Here is a 22,109-nt window from a genome sequence, read left to right on the forward strand (position 1 = left end):
TGCTGGTTCAATTCCCCAGTCAGGGCACATACAGGAGCAGCTTGATGTTCCTGTCTCTCTCCCTGCCTCACCAATAATAATAATAATATAATAATAATAAAGATGGCTCCAGCTGCTGTGGGGGAAGTGGACTGAAGGAAGCCAGGCAGAACCAGGAGAGCCTGAGGGGGGTCTGGCATAATGCCAGCCAGCAGCAGCAGTGCCTTGGCCAGGGAGTAATGGTAGAGATGGCAAGAAGGGAACAGATTGGAGGTGAGTGTGAAGGCAGTGCTGAATGGAGTTGCTGGTAACTGGATGTGAAAAGTGAAGAAAGAAAGAAATTGGGGTAACACGAGATCTGGGGCCTGCACCACTGGACTGGTGGTGACATAGAACAGACTGCAGAAGAAACAGGTTTGGAGAGAGGGTCAGGTTGCTGCTAGCCCCCACACCAGCCTCAGCCTCTTCTCCACCCCTCTCCCCTGTTCCACATGCTCCCATGATCCCATTTTCCTCTGTTCCTCAAACCCAGCACCTCTGTCCACTCCTTCGGGCATCTGCACCGGCTGTTCCTTCTGCTTCTGAACTCAGATCTCAGCTACAATGTTGCTTCCCCAGGCCCTCCCTGTCGTCCCTCCCCTCCCCCGGCCACTCGATCTCACAGTTTCCTGTCTTAATTCTCCAAAAATCAGTTCATGCTCTCTGATCTGGCTTTTCATTTATTTTCCATCAGCTCTCTTCCCCTGGAGTGCCAGCTCCACACAGTAGGTCTTATCTGTCTTCTTCACTCTGGGTCTAAGCACTAGTATAGGACCTAGCACACTGAAGGTGCTTAAAAATACTTACTGAGCCTGACCGGGTAGTGATGCACTGGATAGAGCGTCGGACTGGGATGCGGAGAACCCAGGTTCGAGACCCCGAGGTCGCCAGTTTGAGCGCGGGCTCATCTGGTTTGAGCAAAGCTCACCAGCTCAGACCCAAGGTCGCTGGCTTGGGCAAGGGGTTACTGGGTCTGCTGAAGGCCCACAGTCAAGGCACATATGAGAAAGCAATCAATGAACAACTAAGGTGTCGCAACAAAAAACTGATGATTGATGCTTCTCATCTCTCTTTGTTCCTGCCTGTCTGTCCCTATCTGTCCCTCTCTCTGACTCTCTCTCTGTCTCTGTAAAAAACAAAAAGATTACTGAATGAGTAAAATGAAGCTGTGGTGAGTTTGAGGTGCTATCATACACGCTAGTAAAGAGATCACTTGTACAGTCCTGTGGTGACGCAGTGGATAAAGCATCAACCTGGAACGCTGAGGTCACTGGTTCGAATCCCTGGGCTTGCTTGGTCAAGGCACATACAGGAAGCAACTACTATGAGTAGATGCTTCCTGCTTCTCCTCCCTCTTTCCCACTTTGCCTCTTTTTCTCTCCCTAGCTCTCCCCTCTCTCCAAAAATCAATAAATAAAATCTAAAAAAAAAAAAAAAAAAAGAAGAGGTCAGTTGTACAATGAACTAGATAAAAGTTCAGGGGAGAAATCAAGGCCAGATGTGTGAACTCAGGAGATGTCAATTTTTCCAGATAGCATTGAAAGCCAAGTGGCTAAGTTGTCTGGAAGAGAACAGAAGGGAGCCCAGGACTGGGCCCTGAAGCATTCTTATTTGAAGGTTGAGCAGAGGAAGGGGCATCAGCAAAGGAGAGTTAGAGAGAGTGGCCAATGAAAAAGACCCTACTCCTTCACTGAGCACCCTGGCTCTATACCTCTTCCCCAGGGCTCAAGATCCACCTTGGCCAACAATGCTTGCAACCCCCCCCCCCCAGTTCTCTACTGTTGGCAAAAGGCATCGCCATCTACACAGACCCCCAGACCAGGCACTAGGACCATGTATTCTCCTGTCCCCAATTTTATCAAATCCATCTCCTAAATCTCTCTCCTCTGTCCCCTCCTCACCCACAACCACAGCACTAATCCAGTTTCTCCATCTCTTACCCTGACAACTGCAATGAGCTACCAAAGTGTTACAGGAATGGCGTATCTATCACCCACACAGTGATTCTCCACCCAGAGTTATCAGCTGTTAACAGTCTATCTACCTGTCTATCTCTCTCTACCTGCCCACCATCTATCTGTCTCGTACAACCATGTGAGAGTTGAAGACCTCGTGACACTTCACCCTTAATGCTCTCCTAATGCATCTCCTAGGAGCAAGGACAATCTCCGTCCATGATCACACTTTGAAAATACAGCATGAATACAAAACTGTTATCTAATGTACACTTCATATTCCAATTTCCCCAGCTGTCCCAATAATGTCTTCCATAACTGAAACTTTTCCTATCTTTGATCCAATCCAAGATCCCACATGGCATTTTGCTTCCCTTGTCCTGTAGCCTCTCTATTTTATAATAGCTCCCCAGGCCTTTTTTGTCTTCCATAGTGTCCTGTCGGTCACTTTGTAGAATGTCCTTTCATTTGAGTTTGTCTGATACTTTGCTGGGATTACATGCAGGCAGCACATTTTTAGCCAGATTTGGAAAGGATGTCGTGTCCTCCGCGTGTATTACATGGGGGCACCTGATGCCGGATTTGCCCCACGCTGGGATGCTGAGCAGCCACTTCATTAAGGAAGATCCACCAGATCTTCCCATCCTAAGGGTGACTTTTCCCTCTGTAATCGATGTGTAATCTGAGGGGTGATACTTTGAGATCGTGTGAATATCCTGTTCCCTGACAACCTTTCACCCAGGAACTTAACATCAGCTGGTGATTTGTGCCTGAATCAGTTATTACTACAGTGGCTGCAACAGTCCCTTTGCTGGTTTCTCATCCCTCAGCCTTGCCCTGCTCCAGTTCATCCTTCACACCTTTGTCCTGGTGAACTCCTTTAAGCACAGATCCAATCATATCACTCTCCTCCTCAAAAACCTCCTGTGGCTCCCTACTACTTAGAGAAGTAAGTCCATTCTCCTTGGCCCACTGTGGTCTGACTCAGTTGTACGCCCCCATCTATGCTCAAGCTGTATGTCCCAGATTATTTCTTATTTACACCTCCAAGCCTTTGCCCAGGCTGTTTCTTCAACTAGAGCACCATGTCCAGGAGGCACTATTCTGTGAGTCCCTTCCTGGCTAGAAGGCAGCCCTTTGTCCTTGGCCCCAAAACACCACAGTTACAGGTTTGATCCCCAGTCAGGGCACATACGAGAATCAACCAATGAATGCATAAATAAGTGAAACAACAAATCAATGTTTCTCTCTCTCTTTCCCCCTTCCTTTCTCTCTAAAATGAATGAATCAGGCCTGACCTGTGGTGGCGCAGTGGATAAAGCGTCGACCTGGAAATGCTGAGGTCGCCGGTTCAAAACCCTGGGCTTGCCTGGTCAAGGCACATATGGGAGTTGATGCTTCCAGCTCCTCCCATGCCCAGGGACCCACATGGCCAGTGAGATGGCTCTCTGGGCCCCAGGCCCTTGGCCATCACCACATCCATGGTCACAGGGACCAACCTGGTCTGGCAGAAGGATTTACCCTGTTTTTTCTGGCTCGCATTGTCTCCTCCCACAGGGGACCGGGTGAGAACAGATGGAGCCCTTTGGGCACTGTCAGCTCTTGACCCCTCCTGCAGCTTCCGAGGGATCATCACGGTGACTTCGTCCCAGCTGGGAGCCTCCTCCTGCTTTTCAACAATATCCCAGTCCTGCCAGGGAAGGAAAGGAGAAAGTGTGCTTGGAGATTAAAAGAGACCCCAGGGCTGGCACTCCCAGCATGAGACAGGTAGAGCAAAAGGACCTGGCATTGAAAGGGAAAGGACCTGCTGTATTCCCATCATTGTGCCTGGCTCTTTACAGGTGTAAACTCAGTTAATCCTAATCAACCCCATGATGTAGGCAGTCTGCAGAGCTAGGAACTTGCACAAAATCACACAGCTAGGAAATGGGTTACAATGGGAGGGGATTTGAACCCAGGGCAGTTGAACACTAGATAGTAGGAGGGCCGTGGCATAGCAGTCCCCCACCCCAGAGACCTCCCAGGGTCCAGAGAGAAGTAGATTTAAAGTCTTCCCCAAATGTATGTATTTCCCAAATGTATGGCTTCAACTAAGTTCCTTTCCTTCTCTGAGTCTCAGTTTTCTTGTCCCAAAACAGGGCCATGAAGGGGGGCGGTGAGCCTTCCTGAGCCCATGCTCGCCAACTCATCACTTTCCTGTCATTCGCCCCCCAGAGGTCTCATGGATAGTCTGCCTCTTCTACCCTGTGACAGTCCTTTGAGAGGCAAATGCCCACAGAGTTCCCATGAGTCTCTTCTTCTCCCAGCTAAAAGGCCCCCAGCCCTGGCCAGGCCCCCCAAGCCTGCTCTCTTCCCTGTCCACTGCCAGGGCCAGTCACAGGGCTTAGTGTGTGTAATCAAGGCAGGGTCCAGAATAAATCCCATCCTTGCTCTGGACAGCTCACCCAACATCCTGAGCCTGTTGGTGATTCACATGGAGCTCTGCATCAATGAAATCCCCGCCCTCCATCTTTCCATAGGAAGACCCCCAGCCCTCCCGGGCCAACCCTGCTGAGACTCATATCCCTCCAAGGTGGGTAGGCTCAGTGGCCTGAGGTGCCCACTAAGTCTGGAGGCCCTTATCCCAGTTCCTTAGTGTGAGAGGCTCAGCCCTCCTCTGGAAGTTTGGGGTGATCTGTTCTTGCCCTCAGCCTCCCACCTACAGCTCACCACAGAGGCCGAGTTGCTGGTATCATCAGGGGTGTCACAGGTAGGGCTGGAGCTGGTGCCAGAATCAGAGCTCTCGTCGAAGCTACCACACAGGGAGGAGTCCAGGCACTCGAGATAGGGTGCTGCCTCAGGGTCCTGGCTCCTGTTCCCAGGGGTGGCTATGAGGCCCTCTGCATAGAGCCCCGCTGATGGACCCCTGAGAGAGGAGACAGATTCATGACTTGTTTCCCCAAAAGAAATGGGAATTAAGGAGGAACACCATCACTCAGGTAAACACACACCTCATGTTACAGGGGAAGAGGGAGTTGACACTGAGGGCTCTTTGTGCTGGGCTTCATACGTGGGTTGCCCTGTTCCGCTACAACAGCCTCCCTTTGAAGTGAGTGTAATGATTCCCATTTTACAGATGAAGAAACTAAGGCTCAGAGAGGCCAAGTGACTGGCCAAGGACACAGAGCTAGGAAAGGGCAGAGATGCATTGTAAGCAAGGGTTGTGGCCCCAGCCCCAACCCTTTGTCACTGAAGCAGAAGTGGGGACTCAAACTCAGTTATACTAAGACATAATTGTGCTGAGTTAATGGGGGTACTCTGAGAGGTAGCAGAGCTCCAGGGGCAGTGACAGTGTCACCTGTCTGGATGTCAAGGGAGGGAACTGCAGAGAAAGCCCTCCTTTGGAGAAGCCAGTCAGGGTGGCCATGGGCCCACATAGGCTTAGAGCTGGCAGTATCCCCAAACAGTGACCCACAGATTGACCTAAAAGATGAAAATAGGTACTGACCCCTGAAAAAGACATCTGTAGCCAAATAAGTTTGGAACATAGTACACACATCTACCTTCCCCACGCAAAGCACAAGGTATGTCTGCAAACTAAAGGCTTTGACAAGTCTTGCAAGAAAGATACCCAACTTTGTTTTTCCCAGACTTTCTGAAACATATCTGATGGCAGAGCTTTTGCTTTTTAAAAAAAATAATGTCTACCTGTGAGGACACATCTCCCAAAGCAATGCTGATTTGATTCAATTCTTATATTTTAAAGAGGGAATAACTTTCCCAAGCTCTTACAGCGCAACAGGGTGAAGCTGAAGCTGGACCCCAGGTTTCTAGACCCTCAGCCATGCCCTCCCAAAGCACCTCACCCCCAAAGGGGACTACAGTTCAGCTCAGGACTGCGGTGGAGGGAATCCCAGAGCCTGGAGCAGTACAGAGTCAGGTGGGTGGGTGATAAACCTGTTTAATTTTTTAAAGCTGTGCAAAGGGAACAAGGAAATGTGAGCGGGCTGTGAGCCATGCCCACGGCAGGGTGGGTGCATGGGTGCTCTGTTCCCTGGAGTGAAGCGGAGCTAAGGCCCAAGGAATGTGCCCACGGTGCCCAGCTATATGCACTGACCATGTGACTCACACCAGCAGCCATCAGACAGACACTACCATTGTGGGGAGAGGTTCAGGTGGGGTAGGTGAGGGCTACCCCGGAGAGTCCCTCCCCAGGCCCTGGAACTTTACCCACCTGTCGGACCCTGGACCAAAGCCCAAGCCCACCACAGGCTGGCACCCAGAGGTTGAGGCAGTCTGCAGGTCCTCAGAGGCAGGTAAGTGGCAGGGCAGGTCGCAGTATGGTGCCTCAGCACCTGGAGGGCTCCTAGGCTCCTGGGACAAAGTCGGAGAGAGGAGGCACCTCATGGCCCACGTGGGGGCTCCCCTCCCCCTGCAGGGCCCCTCCCCCCACCGGGCAGTGTGGACGTCTCCAGGCATCTCCTCCTGGGATCTCAGACTTCTCAAGGAGAGCTGTCTTTCAGGTTGGAAGCACCCCTGGGGAACCAAGCTGAGGGCTGGCCGAGGTAGAGGGTGTGTGCATGCACACATGTGTACAGGTATGTGTGGGTGTGCAACTGTGCCCAAGTGCATGCATGTGTAGGCTAGTCTAGAGGTACACTAGTGCGTATGTTTGCACAAGTGCATGTAAGTTTGTTTCCATGTGTGTTGGCGCATACATAGGTGGGTATGCTTGAGTATATGGAGTGCACAAAAGGACCCCAAAGGGTTTTGTGTAGCTAGAGGGCAAGGATGCGGAAGGAGGGTGGGGAAGAACTAGCCAGTCTGGAGAGTCGGAAGAGGTAGTATGAGGCAGGAGGAAATGAGGAAAAAAGGCCTTGGAGGAAAGGAGAGATTTGCCCCACTAAAGGAAGGACAGGGGGCTCCTGGGCTGGAGGATCAAGGCCCTGAAGTGGAGAAGGAGGCTCTGAGCCGCCGGCTTGCTCTGTCTCCCTCCGCCCCCAGCAAGGCCACACCTGTGAAGGCTGGTGCTGGGCTCACCCAGGGGGAACGGCTGCTCACCTCTGGGAAGGCCCCCCCACCCTCCCACCTCCTGGGGTGGCAGGGCCCTCCCCTGGTGGTGGGAGACAGCGGCCACAGCACCCTGCACCCCGCCTCCTCTCGGGTTACCTGGGCGGAGGGCTCCAGCGGTGGTGGCGGCTGGCGGCTGTCAGCACCCTCATCCCCGGGGGGCTCCGGCTCAGGCCCCCACGCTGCCGCCCTCCCAGGCCTCGACTCTGGGCCGTGGTGGCGGCGGCCGAGGCAGCAGAAACCTTAGAGGGGCCGGCTGCAGGAGCAGGGGCCCCTCATTACTGTTTCATAAGCCGGGACCCAGCCAAGAACAATGCAGGACATGAAACCACAGGAACCTGATCCCCACAGCTCACCTGAGAGCCGGCAGGGCGGGGGCCTGCGCATGGGCTCCCTGGGGACCCTGGAGCCCCAGAGCTCAGGCTGAGCCCACAGCCCGGCCACAGCCCCAGGGTGGGCACAGACTCTCTGGGTTCTAAGAAGGCGGCCACTAGCAGGACCTAGGCAAGGCCAAGGAATGGGGCTGGGGTGTCTGCCTTGCCGTCCAAGCCAGAGGAGCCTGTCTGGGTTCAGTTTCGCCCCCTGCCCTGGAGCCAGATTCTGATCAGAGCCCGGCAGCGGGAGGTGTCAGATCCACAACCCGGCCTGGCGCCTTGGCCGCCCTAGGGACCTTGCCGCATGAATGAAGAGGGAGTAGCTTGCTGGGTACTGCTTAGGGGTCCCAGCCAGGCTTGGCCCATCAGGACCCCCAGCCGGTCATGGCACCTCGTTTCTGCTCTTATGCCCAGCCTCCATCATTACCCACGGCCCACAGGAGCGGGCCCAGAGGCTAGTCCCTGGCTCTGATTTCCTGTTTGGCGGGTCAGCACGGGCCCTGGCCTCAGACAGACATCAAGCCCAATCCTGGCGCCTCTACTTCCCAGCTGGGTGATCTCAGCCATTTGGCTTCCTCTCTCTGAGCCTGGTTTTCTCATTTACAAAACTGGGATGAGAAGAGGACCCCACCTCCTAGGTGAGTTATGGGAATTAAATGAGTTAATATTTGTAAAGGTCTTATCTTAGGACAGTGCCTGGTCCGGACATCTTAAATATAAGAGAATATAAAAATATTAAATAGAAATTTTATTAGTGTTAAATCGATGGGATGTTAAATACACTTAAGAATAAATACATTAAAAAGGGATGTGTGGTGCCTGGCATACAGCTTGACCCTCCTATTTAGGATCACTCCCTCCATCCAGATCCTGGCAGTGACGGGATCAGGCAGAGTGATTTCCAGGGCAAGCCACCCACCACACCCACCCATGAGAGACTCAGCTGAGAGCAGAGCAGAAACATATCCAGAGCTGGGATCTTAGGGGAGCCGGAGCAAGCTTCTGGGAGAGACCTGGGCTATTCCTGCATATTCCCAGATAGGTGAAGATGTCAGAACTCCCCCAAAAGTTAACTTTACCAGGCCCCCAGGGAAGAGTTTGAGCCCAGGTGTAATGAGGGATCCAGCTGAGAACTGCACAGCGCCTCCCAGGGTGGGGGATGCTTCTTTAACACACAAATTTTGTGATTCTACAAGTTTGAAACTGCTCATCCATGAGCAAGACCAATCAGCGTCAGATCCTGAGCTTTCATATCTCACTGAGGTATGGCTTCTTAGCTCTGTAATTCAGTAACTTCCCTCATCTCCAGTGTGGCCCACAGGAACCTCTCACTCACCACTCCAGACAACTCTAGATGGATTTCCTATCTCAAGTACCTGCCTCAGAAAGAAACCTACAAGTCAGCCATGTTCCACCCCCTCCATATTCCTCAGGTACCAAATCTTTTACATTCTCCTGTCCAGTTAGTTTTGAAATGCATTCATTCATTCTCTCCGCTAAGTCTCCAGCATCTCTTACAAGAGTAATTGTACCTTTTCCTTGCTGGTCACTCTGATTTACTCTCACTCCCTGCACTCCATTTTCTGTCCTGCAGTCAAAGTGACTTTGGAAAATGCAAATCTGATCACATCATTCCCATTTAAAATCTTCATTGGCTCCTATGTCCCTCAGGAAAAAGTCAGCATGTCTATTAGGCCCCACAAGGCCTGGTGAGATCAGCTCTCACCCTATTCTTCATCCTTGTTCTGGAGTTCCTGTGCCCCTCTCTCTCGATGGCCTTTCCATCCTCCAATATACCTCCTCCTTTCTGCCTCAGGGCCTTTGCACTTACTGTCCCCTTCCTTTCCTCTTCTCCCAACTTCACCGCCAACGTCCTGACAGCCTTTACCAAGCAACTGAAACATTATTTCCTTGGAGAAACCTACCATTTATCCTCATGCCACTTGCTATTCTTTACAACTTTTATCACAACCATAATTATTTACATATCTAATTTCTTAGTCTCCATTTCTCTTGCTAGACTACATACCCTATGAGCCAATGGCTATGTCTGTGTTACTTATCACTGTTTTCCCAATATTGAGTATAATGCCTGGCATATGTTAAGTACCTATTAATATGTGTGAATGTATGAGCTGGCCCGAGGTCTCGGCTGGGAAGTAGTGGGACTGAGACTGTTGAATCCTCAAACCTGTTGAATCCAAATTTCTTCTCTTGTTCCTCATTTGCCACTCCCTACCCATTGGGAAAAGGCTATTTCCATGGGAGATGGACTCACTGAGCTCTCAGGCATCTGCTCTCAGAATTGGGGATGGGGGGCTGCTACAATAGAAAGGAATCTCAGATTTGTTTTCCTGATTGAGAAGGAGGGAGAGGAAACTAATGAGTACTGAATTAGCCACATGTGACTTAAGCAGTGCCAGACGCCCTGAGTGAGAAGCCCACTTTACTCTTTAGGAGAGTGAAGCCAGAGATGGTAAATGACCCAAGGTCACACAGCAGGAAATGTCAAACCTAGTACTGGAGCTCTGGCCTATGTGGCTTCAAAGCTAAATGGTGACTCCCTTATATTGGTCACCTCTTGGAGCCAAACTCCCCTACATGGTGCTGACTGCCAGGCTTAAACGGAGCCTCAGGACTCTCTGGGAATGACAGAGCCATAATGGATCGAGGCTGGCAGGGCCATGGAGATTCACAGGTCCCATTCCTCTCATAGCATGTGTACTAGGAGCTCTGGGTTTATGAGTATGGGGACTTGGCCTAAGACCACATTGATCCCAAAGTAAGAAAATGCTTCACTCCTTCAACATCTTCAAGGAGAAGGTTTCTGGTGGGTGCTGGGGTATCTCTAACACCTCTCTAACATCTGCCAATCTCTCTTTTTAATAGAGGCAGCAGGACTCAGGCTCAGAGCCTTCAGGCAACAATAATCTCCAGTTAGAATTTAATGACACTTCTGGTTTTTGTCTTTTTTTCCCCCCTTTCTTTTTAACCTTCTAAATAAAGGATATGATCCTACTTTTCAATTTGTGGTGATAATGTCAAGTTCTGTTTTAGTATAAGTATAAAAAGGGTTTTGATTTAAAGAATAAGGTAAATAATAGATTATATGAAACTATGGCTAAAAAAATAATCATAAAATCAGGAGAATAATGCATTTGGGAAACATTAACATGGTCCCACTACTTCATTGTGTAGATGAGAAAGTTGAGGCTATGCCGACCTGTGGTGGCGCAGTGGATAAAGCGTCGGCCTGGAACACTGAGGTCGCTGGTTCGAAACCCTGGGCTTGCCCAGTCAAGGCATATATGGGAGTTGATGCTTCCTGCTCCTCCCACCTTCTCTCTCTTTCTCTCTCTCTCCCCCCTTCTCTAAAATGAATAAGTAAAATCTTAAAAACAAAACAAAACAAAAAACCCCAAAAAAACTTAGCATTAAAAAAAGAAAGTTGAGGCTCTGCCCAGGAGGAAGGCCAGTGTCTGGGTTCAACTGCAAGTGAGTGTCCCAGCCAGGCCTTAGCCTAACATGGACTCCCCATCCCAAACCACCCCAACCACTCAGGAAAGCCAGCCCACCTGGTGCCTTGCTCTGTGAGCCTCCTCAGGGTGAAAGCAGTTTTGACAACATCTCTGGGCAAGCACATTGGCCTCAAAGTGTTCACAGGGGACATTCCCAGACTCCCCCTCCATATTGGGTGAGTCAGGCCAGGGCAGCTCCTGCCTTACAATTACCCTGCATTGTGGATAAAATTAATGTCAGTTTCAGATGAGACAAGGAAGTTTCACAGAAGTTCCATAACTTACAAGGTCCTAGTGGCTGAACTGGGTTCAAACCCAGGTCTGTATGCCTCCTCTATACACACACACACACTAGGAGGTGGATGTGCGGGGCACTGGATCACACTGCCAACTCGCACAGGTCCTTTGGCAAATTCTGGGAGTCAGGCAAAAGGTCAGTCATGTATTTTCAGAGCTAAGGACAAAGTCATAAACAAACGTAAACAAACTAAAGTCACGCAGCAAGTCTGTAGCGAAGCTACCCTGGCGTTCTGACTTGGCTGTCTCTTCTGTGCCACTGAGAGCTCCAATGCCATGCCCTGGAGGGTGGGCTGGAGGCCTCAACAGTGACTTGAAAATGCCCTCCTAGGACCCGGGTTCGATTCCCGGCCAGGGCACACAGGAGAAGCGCCCATTTGCTTCTCCACCCCTCCGCCGCGCTTTCCTCTCTGTCTCTCTCTTCCCCTCCCGCAGCCAAGGCTCCATTGGAGCAAAGATGGCCCGGGCCCTGGGGATGGCTCTGTGGCCTCTGCCTCAGGCGCTAGAGTGGCTCTGGTCGCAACATGGCGACGCCCAGGATGGGCAGAGCATCGCCCCCTGGTGGGCAGAGCATCGCCCCATGGTGGGCGTGCTGGGTGGATCCCGGTCAGGCGCATGCGGGAGTCTGTCTGACTGTCTCTCCCTGTTTCCAGCTTCAGAAAAATGAAAAAGAAAAAAAAGAAAAAAAGAAAATGCCCTCCTAACCCACAGAGCCCTAGGAAGGAATGGGGGTGAGAGGAATCCATATTCTCAAACACACATGCCCCTTGTGGTGCCCTGAGGTCACTGCCCATACCTGTCCTCCTCTGGAGAATTTCCTCCACCTTGTCCCAGGGGATCAGGCCTTTCTTGCCAATCTAACCTGAGAGCTGGGGAATTTCAAGTTCTCCTCTGGGACAACCTGGGCAAAGGTTCCTGGCTCCTCCACCATCAGACCCTGGGGAGGTGGCAGGGCACTGTTGGGGTGGGAGGAGATCCACTGGCCCCTCGGTGGCTCTGATCCTCTCAGGGCTCTTCTCCTGGCATTTCTCCCAGCTTCCAGTGGTAGAGGGGAAATGAATCCGTCCCACCCAGCTTGGGCGGTTCTTTCCCAGTCCAGCCACATAAAGGAGTATCTCCTCAGATGGAAACCTCCACTCATTTTTCTGGGGGCAATGTGGAGGGCTTTGCTTTACTCCATGTTCACCTCAACGCTCCCACTTCCTCCTTCCCACCCCTAACCAATTGTCAGAATCCTTCTCTGAAATGCACTTTAGCTGTGGATATAACAATGAAAAATCTGCAGAGGACACAGATACCCCACCAGAGAATGGAACCCTGGACCTCTCTCCATCCAGCCAGTCAGGCAGCCCCTCCCTGTATCCCTCACCTCTCTACTTTTTCCTCCTTATTCTCCTTCCCTCCACCTTTTCCACTACGCAGTACTAACCTCGGCTCGAATTTCCACGCACAGGGGTACCGCGGTGGGTTGGGCGCCGAGGTCACAGCCTCTTTATTTTAACAATGAATCAGAACGTTGCCCGGGAGGTGGCCAAAGACCACGCCCCTGCCGCTCTTTCATAGGCTTCCTCTAGGTTCTTATTAACATAAAGGCTGTAAGATTGGACAATCGAGAACCAGGGGCAGGGCAGAGGCGGGCGGTGCCCAGATGCCTCGCGCGGGACCGGTCGTACGTTTAGCCTGAGCAGCGGAGTCCGTATCCTCAGTGGGCCCGTGAGACGCGTAGCATTGGTGAGTCTGGCTCCTTCTGACCTCTTATTCCGCTGGATAATTCCCGCTACAGACTCCTAAAGTGGCTTTCGCCTAGACCTTGGTCTAGAAACTTAACCTCTCTGTGACTCAGTTTTCTAATTTTTTTTTTTTTTTTTTTGTATTTTCCTGAAGTTGGAAACGGGGAGGCAGTCAGACAGACTCCCGCATGCACCGACGGGGATCCACCCGGCATGCCCACCAGGGGGCGATGCTCTGCCCATCTGGGGCGTTGCTCTGTGGCAACCAGAGCCATTCTAGTGCCTGAGGCGGAGACCATGGAGCCTTGGCTGCGGGAGGGGAAGAGAGAGACAGAGAGGAAGGAGAGGGGGAGGGGTGGAGAAGCAGATGGGCGCTTCTCCTGTGTGCCCTGGCTGGGAATCGAACCCAGGACTCCTGCACGCCAGGCTGATGCTCTACCACTGAGCAAACTGGTCAGGGCCTCAGTTTTCTAATTTTTATGAGGGTAATAATATTATCTGTGAGGATGAAATTAAATGCCTAGGGGTTTTCGACCTCTATTTGCACACTTCCATTGATGTGACGCTCACTCATATATATGCACAGTTCCACCTTTTAAAAAGCCTAACTTTTCTAAGAACTGTATGATTCCATATATAGGTGGGACACAAAATTGAGACTCATGGACATGGATAACAGTGCAATGGTTACCAGGAGGAGGGGAAGGGAGTAGCGGAGAGGGTGGGGGAGGGGGACAAAGAGAAACAAATATTAATAGAAGGTGAGGGAGGATGATTTGACTTTGGGTGATGGGTATACAACATAATTGACTGTCCAAATGATGTGGAAATGGGCCCTGGCCGGTTGGCTCAGCGGTAGAGCATTGGCCTGGCGTGCGGGGGACCCGGGTTCGATTCCTGACCAAGGCACATAGGAGAAGTGCCCATTTGCTTCTCCACCCCTCCCCTTCTTCTCTGTCTCTCTCTTCCCCTCCCGCAGCCAAGGCTCCATTGGAGCAAAGATGGCCCGGGCGCTGGGGATGGCTCCTTGGCCTCTGCCCCAGGCCCTAGAGTGGCTCTGGTAGTGGCAGAGCGACACCCCTGGTGGGCGTGCCGGGTGGATCCCGGTCGGGCGTATGCGGGAGTCTGTCTGACTGTCTCTCCCGGTTTCCAGCTTCAGAAAAATACAAAAACAAACAAACAAACAAATGATGTGGAAATGTTTTCTCTAAATCTATGTACTCTAGTTGACCAATGTCACCCTGTTAAATTTAATTGTCTAAATAAAAATAAATTATTGTAAAAGTCTTTTTTGTGACAGAGAGGGACAGACAGGAAGGGAGAGAGATGAGAAGCATCAAGTCTTCGTTGCGGCACCTTAGTTGTTATTCAGTTGCCTTCTCATGTGCTTTGATGGGTGTGTGTGGCGGGGCGCTACAGCAGATTGAGTGACCCCTTGCTCAAGCAAGCGACCATGGGGGTCATGTTTATGATGCCACGCTCAAGTTGGTGAGCCCACGCTCAAGCTGGATGAGCCGCGCTCAAGCCGGTGACCTCTGGGTTTTTTTGTTTTTTGTTTTTTGGGTTTTTTTTGTATTTTTCTGAAGCTGGAAACGGGGAGAGACAGTCAAACAGACTCCCGCATGCGCCCGACCGGGATCCACCTGGCACGCCCAACAGGGGCAACGCTCTGCCCACCAGGGGGCGATGCTCTGCCCCTCCGGGGGCGTCGCTCTGCCGCGACCAGAGCCACTCTAGCGCCTGGGGCAGAGGCCAAGGAGCCATCCCCAGCGCCCGGGCCATCTTTGCTCCAATGGAGCCTTGGCTGCAGGAGGGGAAGAGAGAGACAGAGAGGAAGGAGGGGGGGGGGTGGAGAAGCAAATGGGCGCTTCTCCTATGTGCCCTGGCCGGGAATCGAACCCAGGTCCCCCCACACGCCAGGCCGACACTCTACCGCTGAGCCAACCAGCCAGGGCCGACATCTGGGTTTTGAATCTTGGTCCTCTGCGTCCCAGTCCAATGCTTTATCCACTGCATCACCACCTGGTCAGGCAAGTCTAACATTTTTTTTCTTTAATTGATTTTAATTTATTGTGTTTACATAGATTCTAGTGTCCAAGTCTAACATTTTTAAGCTAACGTTTATTCTGCATTATCTATGTGGCAGCTGCTAGTCCAAAATCTTTACATTCATGAAGACATAGTAATGTGAAAGATTAAATACCAAGCTCTTCATTTCACAGCAAGTGAGGATCATAGAAATTCACTTGCCAGTGTCACACAGCTAGTAAGTGGCAGAGGCAAGACTAAAACCCTGTTTGTCTGCCTCCACCGGCGATCACAGTGTTTGCACTAATTCAGTCAGACATTCACATGTACCTGGTATAGCCATGCCCGAGCTGGGTACTGGGGAGATAACATAAATAAAATGTGGCTTCTTCTGAGCTGAGGAGCCCACTGACCAGTAGGAGAGACGGCCTCTGAAGAGGTCAGCCTGGCCCAGGATAGAACAGGCAAAGATACAGCTAAATAAAAAGAATAATGTTGGCCCTGGCTGGTTGGCTCAGCGGTAGAGCGTCGGCCTAGAGTGCGGAGGACCCGGGTTCGATTCCCGGCCAGGGCACACAGGAGAAGCGCCCATTTGCTTCTCCACCCCTCCTCCGCGCCTTCCTCTCTGTCTCTCTCTTCCCCTCCCGCAGCCAAGGCTCCATTGGAGCAAAGATGGCCCGGGCGCTGGGGATGGCTCTGTGGCCTCTGCCTCAGACGCTAGAGTGGCTCTGGTCGCAACATGGCGACGCCCAGGATGGACAGAGCATCGCCCCCTGGTGGGCAGAGCGTCGCCCCATGGTGGGCGTGCCGGGTGGATCCTGGTCGGGCGCATGCGGGAGTCTGTCTGACTGTCTCTCCCTGTTTCCAGCTTCAGAAAAATGCAAAAAAAAAAAAAAAAAAAAAAAAAAAGAATAATGTTGCCTGACTAGGTGGTGGCACAGTGGGTAGAGCGTCGGACTGGGATGCGAAAGGACCCAGGTTCGAGACCCCGAGGTCGCCAGCTTGATCGCGGGCTTATCTGGCTTGAGCAAAAAAAAAAAAAAGCTCACCAGCTTCACTGGCTCAAGCAAGGGGTTACTCAGTCTGCTGAAGGCCCACGGTCAAGGCACATATGAGAAAGCAATCAATGAACAACTAAGAAGTCGCAACGCGCAATGAAAAACTAGTGATTGATGCTTCTCATCTCTCTCCATTCCTGTCTGTCCATATCTATCCCTCTCTCTGACTCTCTCTCTCTCTGTCCTTGTAAAAATAATAATAATAAAATAATGAGCCTGACCAGGTGGTGGCACAGTGGATAGAGTGTAGGACTGGGATGTGGAGGACCCAGGTTCGAGACCCTGAGGTCGCCAGCTTGAGCGTGTGTTCATTTCGTTTGAGCAGAAGCCTACCAGCTTGGACCCAAGGTCACTGGCTTGAGCAAGGGGTCACTCGGTCTGCTGAAGACCTGCAGTCAAGGCACATATGAGAAAGCAATCAATAAACAACTAAGGTGTCACAAGGAAAAACTGATGATTGATGCTTCTCATCTCTCTCCGTCCCTGTCTATCCCTCTATCTGACTCTCTCTCTGTCCCTGTAAAAAAACAAACAAAATAAAAGAATAATGAGCCTGACCAGGTGGTGGCGCAGTGAATAGAGCATCGGACTGGGATGCGGAGGACCCAGGTTCCAGACCCCGAGGTTGCCAGTTGAGCGTGGGCTCATCTGGTTTGAGCAAGGCTCACCAGCTTGAGCCCAATGTTGCTGGCTTGAGGCTTGAGCAAGGGGTCATTCGGTCTGCTGTAGACCCCCGGTCAAGGCACATATGAGAAAGCAATCAATGAACTTAGGTGTCGCAACGTAAAACTAATGATTGATGCTTCTCTTCTCTCTCCGTTCCTATCTGTCTGTCCCTATCTTTCCCTCTCTCTGATTCTCTCTGTAAAAAAAATAAAAATAAAAATAAATTTAAAAAATAAAAAATGAGCTTTCTGCTTGGTCCCAATTACTGTCAGCAAAACAGGGAGTAGTGAGACTCATGTTCAGTATCTGACTCTAGCACTTCCTGGCTGTGTAATTTTGACTAAGTTCCTTGACCTCTCTGAGCTTAGGGTGGGGTAGGCACCCAGTTTGAGTTTGATGCTCAAGGTATGGCCCCTGCCCTCTTGCTCCCACCCATTAGTAAAACCTGAAGCCAACTCAGAATGGCCCTCCCAACAATTCATTAAATACTTATGGAGCCCCTACTTTTGTCAGTTGTGTATGCTAAGGATACATCAGTGAACAAGACCAAATCTGCTTTTGTAACACTCATATTTCACTGGAGACAAAAAGACCACAAACTAGATAAATATGCAGTATGTGGAATATGTTGGCTGGTGATGGGTGCTAAGGAGAAAAATGAAACATGTAGGGAGTTAAAAGTATCTGGTGTGGTCAGGGAAGGCTGCATTGAGAGGTGACATTTGAGCAAAGACCTGGAGAAGATGGAGTAGTGAGTGTGCAGATCCTGGGGAAGAGCGTTTACAGTTGAGGGGACAGATATGGAGAGGCTGGAGTGGATAGAATGAGTGAGACAAGGGAAGATCAGGAGCAGGGTGATGGTGGTCCTCTTCACTGTCCCTAGCTCTGGAGCTCCCTGGTTGCATCCCTCTGAGGGATAGCTCAGAGCTAAGGGGGTAATGGTGGCAGCCAAGGCAGCATCACCACTTGTCATCATTTAGTTCCAGCCTCACATCCCCTTTATTACTTCCTGAAGCCTGCGCCTGCTCATCTCCACGTTTGCTCATGCCATTTCCTATGGCTGGGACACTCCTCTTCAGACGTCTGGGGAAGCAGAAAGGCCAATGACAGTTCTGTTCCCTCTCTATCCCACTGAGCCTCAGCTTCCTCTCTGTCAAGTGGAAATGCTCATTCCAGCCCTCCCTGCTCACAGGCCTGATGGAGAATCACTTGCTCTGGGAAGGCAAGATAGACATGCAGCATGCAGGGAGCCATGGCCCAATGGAGCAGGAGCAGGAAGGCACAGTCTCTAAAAGGGTCACCAGGGCTGGCTCCAACCCATGGTGGCTGCATAGTGGTGATCCAGAGTGGCCATGCTTGCTTTTACTGACCCCTTTAGAGACCCAAGCCTTGATATAGCTCCTAGAGGCCTGAACCCACAGATGCGAGCAGCAGGAGTAAAGAATCCAGATGTGGAATAAGGCGAGAGAGGAGCCCTTGGGAGAAGACAAGTTCTCCACTGGTTCTGATTCCACCACTCCTGATCCTAGGCCTGGCAAAACTATCGGGACTCAATTTCCTTGGTCTGCTGGAAGGATTAGAGGCATACACAGGAGAATAACAAGAATGATATACTAATAAACATTACAAATTGTAGGTATAAGTTGTAAATAAACCGTGTCACTGGGGATGGGGAGATGTCTCAGCAGTCAGCAGCAGCCACATACACAACGAAGGCACACTGGAGAATGCCAGGTACCATGGAAACTGGTTCATACACATGTTCTCATTTTAGCCTCTTAGGGGCAGCCCTAAGAGGTAGGTTGTCTTTTATCATCCTACGCTTGGGGAAACAGACCCAGAGGTTAGCAAAACAAGGAGCTCAGACTGTGGCCAAGTGGCAGAGCCAACATTCAAACCTAAACCTTGCTGCCTGACCAGGCAGTGGCGCAGTGGATAGAGCGTCAGACTGGGATGCGGAGGACCCAGGTTCAAGGCCCCGAGGTCATCAGCTTGAGTGCGGGCTCATCTGGTTTGAGCAAGACTCACCAGCTGGAACCCCAGGTCGCTGGCTTGAGCAGGGGGTCGCTAGGTCTGCTGTAGCCCCCCAGCCAGGACACATGTGAGAAAGCAATCAATGAACAACTGGGGTGCTGCTACAAAGAATTGATGTTTCTCATCTCTCTCCTTTCCTGTCTGTCCCTATCTGCCTCTCTCTCTCTGTGTGTCACAAAAACAAAACAAACCCAAACCCTGCTATGTGCACAGATTCCCCAGGCCTAAATGTGTTCCTGCTCTCAGGAGCCTGTGAGGGCAAAGGTCACACTCAGCTCCCCTGGGTTGAGTACCAGAACCAGCTGGAGAGCCTGGTAATGGGCTCTGTCCTGGATGGAGCCAACCAAGCGGGGTGAGTCACTCAACCCAAGCATAAGGAAGGACAACCGGAAGGCAGCAGGAAGAGCAGGTAAAAAGAGCTGAGAAGCCAGGTTATGAGGCCTAAGCCCTGAGCTTTGCATTCCATGCCCAGGTGTGGCCTTCAGCCCTTCATCAGCCATGATCAGATATCACCAGATACTGCAGTAGGTGTTGATGATGACATGGGAAAGCACCTGCCCCCTCCACCCCCCAGGTGCAGCCTAACAAGAACCACTGTTCCTGAGCCGCCCAATGGTGAGGCGGGGCAGCTCCTGGAAGGCTCTCCATGGGGTGAGTGGCAGGAAGGCTGCCACACAGACTTCGGCTCCCTCTCCTCCAGAATCCCAAGTCCAAAGGCCATGGACCTTGTAGCTGTGCTTCCATGACAGCACTTTCCTGTCACCTAGACCAGGGGTTCCCAAATACGGCCCGCGGGCTACATGCGGCCCCCTGAGGTCATTTATCCGGCCCCCACCGCACTTCTGGAAGGGGCACCTCTTTCATTGGTGGTCAGTGAGAGGAGCATAGTCCCCATGGAAATACTGGTCAGTTTATTGATTTAAATTTACTTGTTCTTTATTTTAAATATTGTATTTGTTCCCGTTTTTTTTTTTTTACTTTAAAATATGTGCAGTGTGCATAGGGATTTGTTCATAGTTGTTTTTTTTTTTTATAGTCCGGCCCTCCAACAGTCTTAGGGACAGTAAACTGGCCCCCTGTGTAAAAAGTTTGGGGACCCCTGACCTAGACCATCTTCCACACTAGTCAAGAACTTTCAGTCCTTGCGTTAGGGCCCAGCATGGGTCCCCTAATCAGGGTACAACATGAAATCTGTGCACTCCAGCTCAGAATCATGGGAACCAGTAAGTAGTATGGGGGGAATCCAACAATGCCCCAGAACAATGCTCTGGTGTCCTTGACGGTACCACTCCTACCTTTTGCAGGCAGATTCTGCCCAGGGCACCTCCTGATCAGGAGAACAGCAGTGTGTGAGGTGGGTCACTAGTAAGCTGAGACAGAGAAGGGACAAGGCTGGTTTTCAATAACTGAGGCCAAGCTTGAAGATCTGGAAGGAGTATGAAGAAATGGCAGCATTGCAGAACACCAGCTGGGTGCCGGGTGGGGGGGTCTGCTTGGAGAGGGCCACACTTTCAGGTGAGATGCTTTTTAATTCTTTTCTTTTTTGTATTTTTCTGAACTTAGAAGTGGGGAGGCAGTCAGACAGACTCCTGCATGTGCTCGACTGGGGTCCACCTGGCATGCCCACCAGGGGGTGTTGCTCCAGTGCAGCCAGAGCCATTCTAACACCTGAGGCAGAGGCCATAAAGCCATCCTCAGCGCCCGGGCCAACCTTGCTCCAGTGCAGCCTTGGCTGCGGGAGGGGAAGAGAGATAGAAAGGAGAGGAAGGGTGGAGAAGCGGATGGGTGCTTCTCCTGTGTGCCCAGACCAGGAATTTTTTTTTTTTTTTTTACAGAGACAGAGAGAGAGTCAGAGGGATAGACAGGGACAGACAGACAGGAATGGTGACAGATGAGAAGCATCAATCACTAGTTTTTCATTGTGCGTTGCGACTTCTTAGTTGTTCATTGATTGCTTTCTCATTTGTGCCTTGACCGTGAGCCTTCAGCAGACTGAGTAACCCCTTGCTGGAGCCAGCGACCCTGGGTCCAAGCTGGTGAGCTTTTTGCTCAAGCCAGATGAGCCCGCGCTCAAGCTGGCGACCTTGGGGTCTCAAACCTGGGTCCTTCCACATCCCAGTCCAACGCTCTATCCACTGTGCCACCGCCTCGTCAGGCCAGACCAGGAATTGAACCCAGGACTTCCACACGCCAGGCTGATACTCTACTGCTGAGTCAACCAGCCAGGATCGAGATGCTTTTCTTTTTTTATTTTAATTTTTGTATTTTTCTGAAGCTGGAAACCGGGGGAGACAGTCAGACAGACTCCCGCATGCGCCTGACCAGGATCCACCCGACACGCCCACCAGGGGGCGACACTCTGCCCCTCCGGGGCGTCGTTGTCACTGTCGCGACCAGAGCCACTCTAGCGCCTGGGGCAGAGGCCATGGAGCCATCCCCAGCGCCTGGGCCATCTTTGCTCCAATGGAGCCTCGCTGCGGGAGGGGAAGAGAGAGACAGAGAGGAAGGAGAGGGGGAGGGGTGGAGAAGCAGATGGGCGCTTCTCCTGTGTGCCCTGGCCGGGAATCGAACCCGGGACTTCTGCACGCCAGGCCGACGCTCTACCAGTGAGCCAACTGGCCAGGGCCGAGATGCTTTTCTTTAAAAAGGATTAATCAGCCTGACCAAGTGGTGGCACAGTGGATAGAGCATCAGACTGGGATGCTGAGGACCCAGGTGCAAAACTTTGAGGTCACCAGCTTGAGTGTGGGCTCATCTGGTTTGAGCAAGGCTCAAGAGCTTGAGCCCAAGGTTGCTGGCTTGAGCAAGGGGTCACTGGGTCTGCTGTAGCCTCCCAGTCAAGGCATATATGGGAAAACAATCAATGAATAACTAAGGTGCTGCAACGAAGAATTAATGCTTCTCATCTCTCTCCCTTCCTGTCTGCCTCTCCCTATCTGTCCTCTCTCTCTCTGTCACAAAAAAACAAACAAAAAAAAACCCTAATAAAATGGGAACAATACAGAGGAGATTAGCATAGCTCTTGTGCAAGGATGACACACAAACTCATGAAGCATTAAAAAAAAAGAAAGATGAATCTCTCCTTGCACCTGGGAGCTGTGGAAGCCTGGGAAACTGGCCCAGTTTCAGGGTGGAGAGCGCAGGACTCATCCGCTTCTAACACCTCAATGTCAACTGAGGAAACAAAAGAGACCAAAGCAAGGGACATGCCATCTCAGCCAGTAAAGGGTAGAACTAGGCACTGCTCACCTCCCCACCCCAGTTGCTTGCATTTCAGCGAGCAGACTCTGGATTCTACCAGTGATTATGCTGGTCTGCACCCATTAGGGGGCCTGGACCCAACACTGTCTTTTCACACTCATAGGCAAAAGTGCTGGAAGGG

The 22,109-nt window shown here is 51.4% G+C and overlaps 1 protein-coding gene, 1 non-coding gene and 1 pseudogene across 2 annotated transcripts in view; 2 read left to right on the forward strand and 1 right to left on the reverse strand.

The window, feature by feature from the left end:
• TRIOBP (TRIO and F-actin binding protein) overlaps positions 1 to 11,100 on the reverse strand; it is a 57,768-nt gene extending 46,668 nt beyond the window's left edge. The window contains exons 1-4 of the mRNA XM_066258623.1: positions 10,972 to 11,100; positions 6,187 to 6,326; positions 4,683 to 4,878; positions 3,495 to 3,663 (exon numbers count right to left, since the gene is read on the reverse strand). Of these exons, the coding sequence (XP_066114720.1) occupies positions 3,495 to 3,663; positions 4,683 to 4,878; positions 6,187 to 6,326; positions 10,972 to 11,085 (619 nt within the window). The 5' untranslated portion in view covers positions 11,086 to 11,100. The remainder of the gene's footprint in view (positions 1 to 3,494; positions 3,664 to 4,682; positions 4,879 to 6,186; positions 6,327 to 10,971) is intronic.
• Positions 11,101 to 15,467: 4,367 nt separating this feature from the next.
• Positions 15,468 to 15,543, forward strand: TRNAS-AGA (transfer RNA serine (anticodon AGA)). Its single transcript has one exon. It is a non-coding gene; the product is annotated as a tRNA-Ser (tRNA).
• A 6,163-nt stretch (positions 15,544 to 21,706) lies between these two features.
• Positions 21,707 to 21,794, forward strand: LOC136321714 (U6 spliceosomal RNA; annotated as a pseudogene).
• Positions 21,795 to 22,109: the final 315 nt, after the last annotated feature.

The sequence above is a fragment of the Saccopteryx bilineata genome, chromosome 1 (genome assembly GCF_036850765.1).
Source record: "Saccopteryx bilineata isolate mSacBil1 chromosome 1, mSacBil1_pri_phased_curated, whole genome shotgun sequence".
NCBI lineage: Eukaryota > Metazoa > Chordata > Mammalia > Chiroptera > Emballonuridae > Saccopteryx > Saccopteryx bilineata.